The 12,619-nt window shown below is 46.2% G+C and overlaps 1 protein-coding gene across 3 annotated transcripts in view; it reads left to right on the forward strand.

Annotated features, from left to right (window-relative positions):
• CYFIP2 (cytoplasmic FMR1 interacting protein 2) overlaps positions 1–12,619 on the forward strand; it is a 132,178-nt gene that overhangs the window by 49,153 nt on the left and 70,406 nt on the right. For all 3 annotated transcript variants that reach the window (XM_043913407.1, XM_043913406.1, XM_043913408.1), the window contains 5 exons: positions 4,435–4,601; positions 5,352–5,499; positions 8,669–8,822; positions 10,252–10,408; positions 10,930–11,026. In XM_043913407.1, coding sequence (XP_043769342.1) covers positions 4,435–4,601; positions 5,352–5,499; positions 8,669–8,822; positions 10,252–10,408; positions 10,930–11,026 — 723 coding nt within the window. The remainder of the gene's footprint in view (positions 1–4,434; positions 4,602–5,351; positions 5,500–8,668; positions 8,823–10,251; positions 10,409–10,929; positions 11,027–12,619) is intronic.

Raw genomic sequence — 12,619 nt, forward strand, 5'->3', positions numbered from 1 at the left:
TGATCCCTGGATATGTAAGTCATATCCTTGTCATCACTTCCTGTCTTTTTTAAAAAATAAATTTGTAGTTTGAACCAAAGAACCTGAACTTTTAAAGAATTTTTTATAATTTTATTTATATATTTATTTTTGACTGTGCTGAGTCTTCATCGGGGCTTCCCTGGTAGCTCAGCTGGTTAAGAATCGCCTGCAGTGCTGAAGACCCCAGTTTGATTCCTGGGTCAGGAAGATCCCCTGGAGAAGGGACAGGCTATCCACTCCAGTATCCTCGGGCTTCCCTTGTGGCTTCATCACTGCAAGGGCTTTTCTCTAGTTGCAGCAAGTGAGGGCGATGCACTAGTTGTGGTGCACAGACTTCTCATTGCACTGGCTTCTCTTGCTGTGGAACATGGGCTCTAGGGCAGGAGGGCTTCAGTAGTTGTGGCTCATAGACACAGGCTCAATAGTTTGGGGGCACAGGCTTAGTTACTCCTCGGTATGTGGGATCTTCCCAGGCCAGGGATCAAACCTGTGTCTCCTACATTGACAGGCAGATTCTTTACAACTGAGTTACCAGGGAAGCCCCACTTGTTGTCTTTTTTATTTTAGCTATCCTAATTGGTGTGAAGTCATGTCTCATTGTGGTTGTGATTTGCATATCCCTAATAACTAATGATATTGAGCATCTTACCATATGCTTACTGGCCATCTATATAGCTTCTTTGGAGAACTATTTGTTCAGATTCTTTGCCCATTTTTGTTTGGGTTATTTGTCTTTTTATTTTTGAGACATAGGAGTTTTCATATATTCTGTATCAGAAAAGCCTATTAATCCACCATGATTTCCAGGAAAACAGGGCCTGTTTTCCAAATTGAAACTGAATATCTGAGCCAAAATGAAAAAGAGGAAAAAAATTTATGTTGCATCTTGTTTTCCAGAAATGATATCTCGAAAATTATATCAATATTCAAGCATCCAAAAAAAATAATTTTTATATATTCTGGATACAAGCCCCTTATCAGACATATAATTTGAAAAAAAAATTTCCTCAATTCCATGGATTGTCTTTTTACTTTCTAGTTGGAATCCTTTGAAGTACAAAAGTTTTTTATTTTGATGAAGTTCAATTTATTTTTTCTTTTGTCACTTATGCTTTTGGTGTCAGATTTAAGAAACCATTGCCTAATCCAAGATCTCAAAGATTTACTCCTATTTTTCTTCTGAGATTTTTATAGGTTCAATTCTTACATTTAGGTCTCTGATTCATTCTGAGTTAATTTCTGTATATTGTGTGAGTAGGGGTCCAAGTTCATTCTTTGCATGTGGATGTCCAGTTGTCCAAGCACCAGTTGCTGGAAAGAGTATTCTTTCTCCATTGGATTGTCTTGGTGCCCTGTCAAAAGTCAATTGACTATAAATGTATGGGATTATTTCTGGGCTTTCAGTTCTCTTCCATTTATATATATGCCAATTGCTCAGTCATGTGTGACTCTTTTGTGACCCCTGTGGACTGTAGCCTGCCAGGCTCCTCTGTCCATGGGACTCTTCAGGCAAGAGTACTGGAGTGGGTTGCCATTCCTTCTCCTGGGAATCTTCCCGATCCGGGGATTGAACCCAGGTCTCCTTGCAGACAGATTGTTTACCATCTGAGTGATCAGAGAAACCCATATATGCCAATACCACACCATTTTGATTAGTATAGCTTTGTAATAAGTTTTGAAATCAAGAATTGTGAGTCAGACTTTATTCTTACTTTTTCCTCTGTAGAACTTTGTGGTCTCGTCTCTTTATCACTATTTTTCTAAAGTTTCACTGTGAGGCATCGTGATGAGGGCCTTTTGTATTCATTGTTGGGGACAGTGGCCTGTTTAGAGCCATTGCTGTGTGTAAATACATGTTCTGTAGATCTGGGAAATTTTCCTGAATTTTAATTTTGGTAGTTTCCTCCTCTGTTTTCTCTGTCCTGTCTTTCTGGGTTTTCTACCTGGCAGATGTTGGACACCCAGGATTTAGTGCCTAGTTTCCCTATCTTTTCTCTCTTATTGCACATCACTTATTTTTGTTCTGCTTTATGGGATAGTTCCTTAAATTCAGTTTTCAACTCTGTTAGTACTTTTTATTTTGCCTGTATTTTTAATGTTCAGAAGCTCCATCTTGATGTGTGAATGTTTCTTTTTTTTTTAAATTGTATCCTGCTCTTGTGTCATGAATGTGCTATCACTATGAGGAGATCATTGTTTTTTTAATCAGCTTTATTGAGATATAATTACATTCAATAAACTGCATCCATTTAAAGTGTATAATTCAAAAAGTTTTGACAGTTGTTCACACACCTGTGAAACCCCAAACACAAGATACAGACTATTTCAGCCTCACTTTGAGACTTCTTATGCCATGTGCAATCCATCCTTCTCTCTGTCCTTGGCCCTAGTCATATTTTTTGTCATCATAGATTTGTTTGCATTTTCTAGAATTTTATATAACTGGAATTATACAGAATGTATTTTGTGTGTGTGGCTTTTTTTGACTCAGTGTAATAATTTTGAGATTCATTCACATTGTTTTGTGTATCAGTAGTTTGTGCCTTTTCATTGCTGAGTATTTTTCCATTGTGTGGCTATTCTATAATTTTTGTGTCTATTCAACTATTGATAAACATTGGACCATTTTTAGCTTTGGGTCAATGTAACTAAAATTGCTTTGAATATTTGAGTGTAAGTCTTTGTGTGGACATAGGTTTTCATTTCTCCTGAAATGGTCATATTAGAGGTATATGTTTAACTTTTTAAGAAACTGCAGAACAGTTTCCTGAAGCAAGTGTACCACTTTATATAAAATTTATATAAAATGCAAATATTTTTTCTAATTGGTGACTATGTATTTTCATTTTCTTAGGATTGCCTTTTAAAGAGCAACTGTCTTTAATTTTGACAAAGCCCAACTTACCTATCATTCCATGGTTTGTAATTTTTTTGTGTTCCAGCTAAGAAATCTCTGCCTAGCCCAAAGTTGCAAAGATTTTCCCTTGGGTCTAACAGATCTGCATACTCTTCTGTGTTTGAAATTATTCTGAAACATCTTCATTATCCTGTCCTTCCTTTGTCTCTATTCTCTAGTTTCATTGCCAGTCGGAAGCCATGATTCTTTTATGATCTCACAGTCTATTAGAGCTTCTCTCTCATTATTTCTGCACTATAAAGGTGCTCTTCAGCAAAACCACTGCTGTTGGTTCTAGTGTAACTCCTTCCCTTCTGAGCTCTGTTCTCACCATTTCTCCTGCCACAAATATTCTGTTTCTTCCTTTACACTTTAAAAGAAGATAAAGTCTTAGCATCAAAGCACATTCATTCATGTATTCATTACGTTTTCAACAGAACTCTCTTAAGGGCCACTAGGGATCCAAGCCCTGGGATGGGGCTTACACAGCCTGCGGAGCCTCACCCCTGCAGTACTTAGTCTGGTGCAGAGGGAGGAAATCAAATACGTCAGGCTGGGTGTGGCGAGTGTGGCAGTTGTCAGGAGGCGCGTTTGGCAAGGCTTTCCTCTTCTGAATTCTGAGCCAATCTAGAAGTTAGCACTTGAGGCTGATGGGGGCCGAATGCTCAGGTTTGGTAACGCTGGACTAGAGAACGTGGCTTTACTCAAGGCCGCACCGAGCTTCCTGTTCCTCCCCCATCCTATGAAACTTCCCACTGAGAAACAGGCAGAGCAGCTGCATAAATATCCACATCCCTTCCTTGGGCTGGGACAGGGATGATTATTGCAAGGACAGGACAGGCACCCATGGAAGAGGACATGCCCCGCAGGCAGACAGATCCCAAGTGAGTGGCAAGGTCACAGTGATGATGTACACATTACAGTCACCTGACTCTCCACCTCTGCAGACAGATCAGTGAGCTCAGGGGCTAGTGAGGAGGCATCTGGAAGGGTAGAGTACTTTGCCTACAAGATTTCTACAGGAATCCTACTTTATGGATTCAAGCTGCAACTGGCCAAATTATTTCAAAAGCAAAGGTTGTGGAAATTCTGTAGAAAATTTTATGGTTAAAAAAAAAGAGTTATATTTGTTATTGTCTGTGGATACGTGGTACGTGGAGAGGCCTCTAAAAGTCAGAGTGCTGCTCAAAACATGGTCCATGGACTGCCTGCCGATTGTCACTAGTCAGCAGCGAGACCGGGAGCCGGTGCCAGGATAAAAATTCACCGATGGTGAAGTACACGCCGTGTGGCTGACATCCTCGCTTTGTAGCAGGTCTTCCTTGAGAGGGGAGCAGAGTGCTGACTTCTTTTCTGGTACACACTTCCACCCAGCCGTGAGCTGGCACTCTCAGCATTTCTGGCTGGCCTCATGCTTCTGGAAGTCTCTGCCAGCACCCTCCCTGGGACATGCCGAGGGTACTGGGTGGACGGGTGTCCTGAGGCTGGTGAGCTCACCTTGATCTGTGCCTGGCCAGGTGATCGCCATGATCAAAGGCCTGCAGGTGCTCATGGGCAGGATGGAGAGCGTCTTCAACCAGGCCATCAGGAACACCATCTACGCAGCCCTGCAGGACTTTGCTCAAGTGACCCTGCGCGAGCCCCTCAGGCAGGCGGTACGGAAGAAGAAGAATGTCCTTATCAGGTGGGTCTTCAGATGGCCTTTTAGGGCCATGTCCAAAATCAGGGATGCTGGGTGCAGGCCACGGAGGATGTTCCTGGCTCAGTCAGCTTCCAGGGAAGTGTCTGAACACACGGACCCTTCCAATGAGTTCCAGCAAGTTCTAAGAGGCTCTTTTAGGAGATTGGACATTTGGGATAATTTATGTCCCCATCTATAAGTTTGAAGCCCATATCCATACTGTATAGCTGTGTGAACTTAGTTACTTACCTTCTCTGAACCTCTGTTTCCTTCATTTGTAAAACATGGGTGAGAACGATACCTACTCGATAGGCTTTTGGGATAATGCAGTGAGAGAATTCACGTATAAACCTAAGCACTCCACAGCATGGAGCAAGTATGCAACACATATAAGTTATTATTAAAGTTTTAAATATGCAGAGATTGAAATGGGACTAATGAAACTGTTCTATAAGCAAAAAGAAGAATAGCCATCCTGCTTCACTCAGCTTCTCTCCCACTGTATGGGCTCTGAGTCGAGTTCTCAGACAGCTGGTGGGCATCAGGACCGCTGGGGTGCTTGTGAAATATAGACTTCCAGACTGCACCTCGGATCTGTGAAGCCAGCATCCCTGGGGGAGGGGCCCTGGGATGAGCATGGTCCACAGGCATGTCAGGAGCTCTAAGGCGCATGATCCTGGACACCGTGGACTCTAGATTCAAGCTTGCCACACCTCCTTCTGATGGTCTGAATCCCGGTTCTTCCTTCCCCAGTGTTCTACAGGCAATTCGGAAAACCATCTGTGACTGGGAGGGGGGCCGTGAGCCCCCCAATGACCCATGCTTGAAAGGGGAGAAGGACCCCAAGGGTGGATTTGACATCAAGGTGCCGCGGCGAGCCGTGGGTCCCTCCAGCACACAGGTAAGCGGCTCCAGGCCCGGGCCAGTCTGCTGACTCAAAGGCCAGCCAGGCTACGGTAGGTCATCCTGGCTGGACCGTGGGACAGTGGGGTCGGGAGTCCTCAGGCAGGAGGGGCAGGGCCAAGCAGCTGTTCTCGTCTTTTTCTGTGTTGTTTTGATGTAAGAGGGAGGACCACTAGCATAAGATTCAGGAGACCTGGGTTCTAGTCCTACGTACCTGTGTGACCTCGGGCACGTTATGCTATCTCTTTGTGCCTCAGTTGTCTAATCTGGCAAAAGGGGGTAATACCAAAACTGGCTCTCCCAGCCCAGTGAAGTACAGGTTCCAAAGTATAGAGGTGTTTAACGTGGAACCTGTATGCATCTCTCTTGTCCCTTTTTAATGAACCCTGACCTCCCCTTTTCCTTCCCTTGTAGTGACATCCTAGCTTAGAAATTCCCAAGTTTCTGCCTCTGACTTGCTGTGTGTTCTTGGGCAAGTGCCTTGACCTCTCTGAGCTCTGATTATCTTCTCTGTTAAATGAAAACTTTGGATAAGATCATGTTACTGACTAAACATCCCTTTTGTTATTCTCTGAACACACCCCAAATCACAAATTGAAAGTCTTTGACCCCTTAGGGAAAGTCAAATGATCAGAGATACTCAGAGTTGCTAACCAGAGCTTTTTGAACAAGAGGTTGTCTGTGGCTTATCCAAAGTAGTTGTACTATTATAGGGGGAAAAAAAAGTAAAGAACCTAGGCACCTTAGTTAAATCCTTGCCACCTACTTAAGCATAAATAATTTCTGGTAGACTTTTTGAGGTACTGAAAAAAGGCTAACGGACCCATTCCAGCTTTTAAAAGTCTTACAGGGCCCACAAACCCCAGGCTGGGAGCTCTGGCTTCACACAACCCTTATGTCTTATCCCTGAAGTCCTGAGTCCTTGAATCACCTGAGATGAGCCGCCTAAGGCCCACCCCGGCCCTTTTCGCTGTGTGTGTGTCTGTGTCCGGGTACGGGGATGGGCAGGGAGGTGGGACCAGGGTGAGCTGGGACCTCAGCGCTGTCACTGCAGCTTCCCTCAGCCAGCAGGCCCCTTGCACTTATCTTGCCTGCTTGAGAGACGTGGAACTTCTCAAGGAAGCTTCTGCAGACAGTTCTGTGTAAATGTCAGGGGCCAGAGACCTTTCCAGTCCAGAATGGCCTGGAGGGGCTGAGCAGGGCTTCTGGGTGCTTCTTCTGGGCAAGGCAAAAGAGAGAATGGAAAAGTATCAGAGAGGGGGCCGAGAGGCAGAGAATGAGAGGGCCATGGGGGCCAGGGAGGGAGAGAGGAGTGCTTGTGTAATGTGAGACGGAGTGTCAGCAGCAGGCCCCTACCAGTGCTTCCAGATTCTGGTAGGGTGGCGAGGACACACTTGGACTCCTGGATGCTCTGCTTGGAATAGCCTTTAGAAACACACTAGTCCCAAACTAGTTGCTCCCCCCATTTTGCAGATGGGGAAACTGAGGTCCAGAGAGGGACCGTGACTTGTCCAAGTCACACGGTGAGTCTAGGTGGAGGTGGGACGAGAACCAGGTCTCCTGACTCCCACCCCGGGTCCCTGTCAGGGCCCTGGGGGCACAGTAGATGTGGCATCTAGCAGAGCTGGGAGGTGACTGTTCCAGTGAATTAAATGCTCTGCTTAATAAAAGTAGATGGGGAAAGTGTTTCCCCCTCTTGGATTTCAGATAGTTAGAATCCTATACAAATCGGTCAGCATCTGCACAGACCGGATGAAAGACTCTTTTCTTGGAGGACTCCAAAGGCCATCGTGAGAACAGGGCCTCTCGAGTCTTAGGGACGGTCAGCCGTGCCCACCGACAGGGTTGCAGAGGGTGGACTGTCTGATGACCCGCAGCTCCGTAGTTCCTTTACCACAAAGGCGGGTGCTGTGCCCGGGGTGGCGTGCCGCTCCTCTCTGTGGCCACGCTGCCCAGGCCAGGCGCTCGGTGGGTGAGGTGCTAGAGAAGACCAGAGGATGGACTTGGTGGCAGAGGGAGGTTGGAGTGTCTCAGAGGTGGTCGGCAGGTGGCCTCTAGCAGTCGTGGCGGCTTTCCCACCGTATACAATACCTCTTGCTTTTCTCTCTCTCTCTCTCTCTCTTCTCTCTCCCTCTTCCCTGTCTCTCCTGCCCTCCCATTCCCTCCTCCTCTCTCCCATCTATGTCTTAGGCCTGCCAGTGGTCCCCGCGGGCTTTGTTTCACCCCACTGGTGGCACACAGGGCCGAAGAGGCTGCCGATCCTTGGTATAACACCGCCTGGCTGGGTTGGTTGGGTACACTTCTCCAGGAGGCAGCAGGAATGGACTAGCCTGGCTCCTCACGGCCCCTTCCAGCCCTAAGATTCAAAGACACATGGTGTGGAAAGATCTAGATTAGCCCTTGCGCCCTTTGCACTTAAGGCCCTCTGTTAGCAGGAGTTAATTGTCTAGTAGGCCTCCTGTAAGTACTGACCTTCACCTGCTTTCCACCCAGCACCTCGGCCGTGCCATGCTGCTGGCGCCCCCGGAGGGCGCAGCGCCGCGGTCCCTCGGTAATCAGGATTGGAAACGTGAGGTGGTGGGGGGCTCGCTCTGATCCTACCGCGTTTCACAGTTCCTCCGAATGTTAGAACTGAAAGGGACTGGTTGGAGAAAGCATCTGGTACCACCTCCTCGTGTTGGCAGATAAGAAAACTGAGGCCCAGAGTGGGACTTTGTGTCCAAGGTCACACAGCAAGCCAGTGGCAGTGTGAAGCCCTGAAGCTCCGGCTTTTGACCATGAGTCCAGTGCTCCAACCTTGGGGCCACATGGCTGTCCAGAAGAGCAGGGAGTGACTCCAGGGTGACGTGGAATGAGGTTCTCCTCTGATGCCCACGCCCTGGTCAAGCAGAGCAGGCAAGAACCTGGGCCTTGAAAGACCTCGTAACCACGGGAGGCCCCCGGCCCCAGGCAGGGCATCCTTCAGGGCTGGCCCGTCTCCTTCTTGAAGGCTATACATGCTAAGTTTACTTCTCCAACCCTAAACTGATGCTTCCTTAAGACAGTGCTTATTAAGGGCAGATATCTGCAGGAAAAAAAAAAAAAGACTAGAAATACAACACAAAACAACCTTTTCCCCTGGATGGAGGGCCAGCCCCTGACCTTTCCATCTTCCTTTCTTTTTCAAGCTGTACATGGTGCGGACCATGCTTGAATCGCTCATTGCGGATAAAAGCGGTTCCAAGAAGACCCTGCGGAGCAGCCTGGATGGACCCATCGTCCTGGCCATCGAAGACTTCCACAAGCAGTCCTTCTTCTTCACGCACCTGCTCAACATCAGCGGTGAGCATCCTGTTGGGGTGGGGAGGGGAAGGGCTCCCAGGAACCAGAGCAGCTCAGGCTGTTGGGCCAGAAGTTGCAGACATGGGATCATTGACCCAAGGGGCACGTTTTGCCACCAAAGATAAAAGGCACACTTTCCAACGGACTCGGAGAAAGGCCAGGCTCAGTCCAGCTCTTGTGAGTCAGTTGAATTTAGGAGATATTTGTGGCCAATTTTTTGTGAAGTCTTTAGTAAAGGGGGATCACAAACAGGTGACACACACAGATGCATCTAGGGACCAGGTCAGCTTTTTGCTTTTAAACAGCATCTCTGAACTGATTTAGTGCCTGTTGCTCCTAGCAAAGGGGGCTCCCAGGCTGCACCCCATCCCGTGCTCCCCCCTCTACCTCTCCAGTGGGTGGGATGCATGTACAGATGGGATGAGGGGAAGGGAGAGTAGCATCCAAGGGTCCCGAGAGGGTGATGTGTCTGTTGGTATCGAAAAGGGTGATCTAGATAGAGAGCAGTCTTTGCTGTTGTTCACTTAGTCATGTCCAACTCATGACAACCCCATGAACTGCAGCATGCCAGGCTTCCCTGTCCTTCACTATCTCCTGCAATTTGTTCAGATCATGTCCATTGAGTCGGTGATGCCATCCAATCATCTCATCCTCTGTCACCCCCTTCTCCTCCTGCCTTCAATCTTTCCCTGCATCAGTATCTTTTCCAATGAGTCCACTCTTTGCATCAAGTGAACAAAGTATTGGAGCTTCAGCTTCAGCATCAGTCCTTCCACTGCATATTCAGGGTTGATTTTCTTTCAGACTGACTGGTTAGATCTCCTTGCTGTCCAAGAGACTCTCAAGAGAGTAGTCCAGAAAGGGACTTTGAGGCCTCTGAGCAGTAAGGAATCCAGAATTATCACTAGCAAGGATCATGGGCCTGCAGTCCAGTCAGAAGCGGACACCTGTAGATCTGCCTTGACACTTACAACAAAGACACTCTGACACTTAGATGTCATAGTTTCAGGATGGCTTTGTAAAGACATGATGGAAACTGTAGGGGCGTCTAAATCTCTCAGCCATCACTGCCCCCCCAACCTCCACACTGGTGGGTGAACAAACACTGTCTTCTTTTTTTTTTTTGGCCATACCTCACAGCTTACGGGATTCTAGTTCTCCAGCCAGGGATTGAACCCATGCCCTTGGCAGTGAAAGTGCAAAATCCTAACCGCTGGACCACCAAGGAATTCCCCAAACACTGTCTCCTCAATAGATGTTAGGCTGCCCTTCAGGTCCAGGAGAGCAGGGTCTACTAATGGAGTCGTATTCTTGAGTACCTGCTCTGTACCTAGTACAATGAAAGAAGAATAAAAGGTAAAAAAAATCAGAACTAAGATCTTCCGGTGCTTCTGGTGTGTAACCCGGGCTCTTTCCCTCATGCTTCCAGAAGCCCTGCAGCAGTGCTGTGACCTCTCCCAGCTCTGGTTCAGAGAATTCTTCCTGGAGTTGACCATGGGCCGGCGAATCCAGTTCCCCATCGAGATGTCCATGCCCTGGATTCTAACGGACCATATCTTGGAAACCAAAGAACCTTCCATGATGGAGTAAGAGGCAGGGTTGGGCCAGCAAGGAGGTTCCCAGGGTACTGGTGGAGGGCAGTTTGCTAGCCAGAGAGCCCTGTTCTTTCCAGAACTTTCCAGATGATGCAGTGTGTCCCACCCAGTGTCAGGTCACCTCCACATATGACTCAGCCTTGCAGAAAGGCTCAGACGTCTGCCAGCCTGACTGCCCTTGCTGGCTTTGTCAGCCTCATCCCAACCGCGTTGGTAAAATGATCATCTCTAAAAATTGGGACGCTGATGTCCTTAATGGATGCCCCACTGCTTTTAGTCCCAGACTGACTTTTTTCAGGCCTCGCATCATGGGCTTTGATCTCTGTGGGCAGACTGTAAAATAAGTCATTTCCTAAGTAGAGCCTGGAAACATCATAGCATGCTGAAAGTGCCTCTTTTTCCCAACGCTGAATCTGTTCACCCAACTGTGCATGTTTCCTGAGCACGTTTAAGTCTGCCTGCCTTAAGAGAGACCGTTAGTAAGCTACTGGCCGTTGTTTTTGCCTCCTCAGGTATGTCCTCTACCCTTTGGATCTGTACAACGACAGCGCCTACTATGCTCTGACCAAGTTTAAAAAGCAGTTCCTGTATGATGAGATCGAAGCTGAGGCAAGTGACTGCTTTTCCTTTTGTTCCCACAATCATGCTCTGAGAGTCTGGACTTTTCAGATCTCTAACCACGGGCCCAGAGTGGAGTGTCTGTCTGTTTGAGCTGTGATAACGAAATACCACAGACTGTGGGGCTTAAAAATTACAGAAATGTATTTCTCACAGTTCAGGAGGCCAGAAGTCTTAGGTCAGGGTAGCAGCAGAGTCAGGGAGAGCCCTCTTCTGGGTCCCAGACTTCTCACTGTGTCCTCACGGGGTGGCCAGGGCCAGGGAGCTCTCTGGGGTCTCTTTTGTAAGAGCACTGACGCCATTCACGAAGGTTCCATCTTGATGACCTCACCACTCCTAATTCCATCACATTTGGGGGTTAAGATTTCAGCACATGGATTTAGGGGGACACAAACATTCAGACCATAGTATAGGATATCAGTGACTTGCTTTGGAGACTGATCTTTATACATTGTGATAATCAAAGGGGACCTAGTGGAAGGGGAGGATGGTGTTTCTCTTTCAGATGTTTAATAATGGCAAATAGTAGATAGAACTACATTGGTAAAATTCATTCTCTAATAGGTCTTTTACAGTTGGATTAATTGGTGGCAACAACAACAACAGTAATACTACCAAAAATTCCCTGGTGGTCCAGTGGTTAAGACTATGTTCTTCCACTGCAGGGGGCGTGGGTTTAATTCCTGGTCACAAAACTAAGATCCTACATGCCATGCAGCACAGCCAAAAAAAAAGAAAGAGAAACAGTAATACTACCTATTGATTATTATATTTATACCATTTGCCAGGTACAAAGCACTTTATGGACATTTTAGATAATCTTTACAATGATTTAAAGAAATATATACTACTATCTAGTTTAGAGTTTTCAAGTATCATTGCCCCAATATCACACAGTTTACAGAGTTTCATTCTAGTACTGCTAGGACTGAAATAGCCATCTTCTCATGTGTGAAGCTGTTGAATTGTCGTTTAATGGCTCTATTTTTGTAATGGTCAGCAAAGGCTAGGATACACTGCAGTAACAAACAATCACAAATTCTTAGTAGTTTGAGACCGAAGTTTCATTTCTCTTTTATGGGTTGACTAGGAGCTCTGTTCCATGTAGTCTTTAATCTGGAACCCATCTGGGATATTCAGTAGTTGCCATAGCAGGGAGACGTGTCAGGGTGAATTTATACTCTGATACTTAAAGCTTCCAGCTGGAAGTGACACATGTCATTGGTCAAAGCAAGTCACTTGGTTATGCTTGCTTTCAAAGAGGAGTGAAAAAGTGCAGTCCTACCACAGGCCAGCAAGGAGCAGAAACAGATCAACAGCACTAAGGGCTACAAAATATCTCAGTTTTGTCATCTGGAAATTGGAATGAGAGTCTCCACTCCACTTAAGTATGTGGAGTTATATAAACATAGAACTAGACCAATTGTCATTATAAGATTTTCAAATATAAGGTACAAATATAAGATATTCTTATTTATAAAGGACAGATGTGAATATTTTAGGATAAGCATTACTACCAAATTAGTTTGAAAGTTTATATATTTCAAAGGAAAGCTAGTCGATATGCTGCTTTCTTTCTAAATC

The sequence above is a fragment of the Cervus elaphus genome, chromosome 9, assembly GCF_910594005.1.
Source record: "Cervus elaphus chromosome 9, mCerEla1.1, whole genome shotgun sequence".
Lineage (NCBI taxonomy): Eukaryota > Metazoa > Chordata > Mammalia > Artiodactyla > Cervidae > Cervus > Cervus elaphus.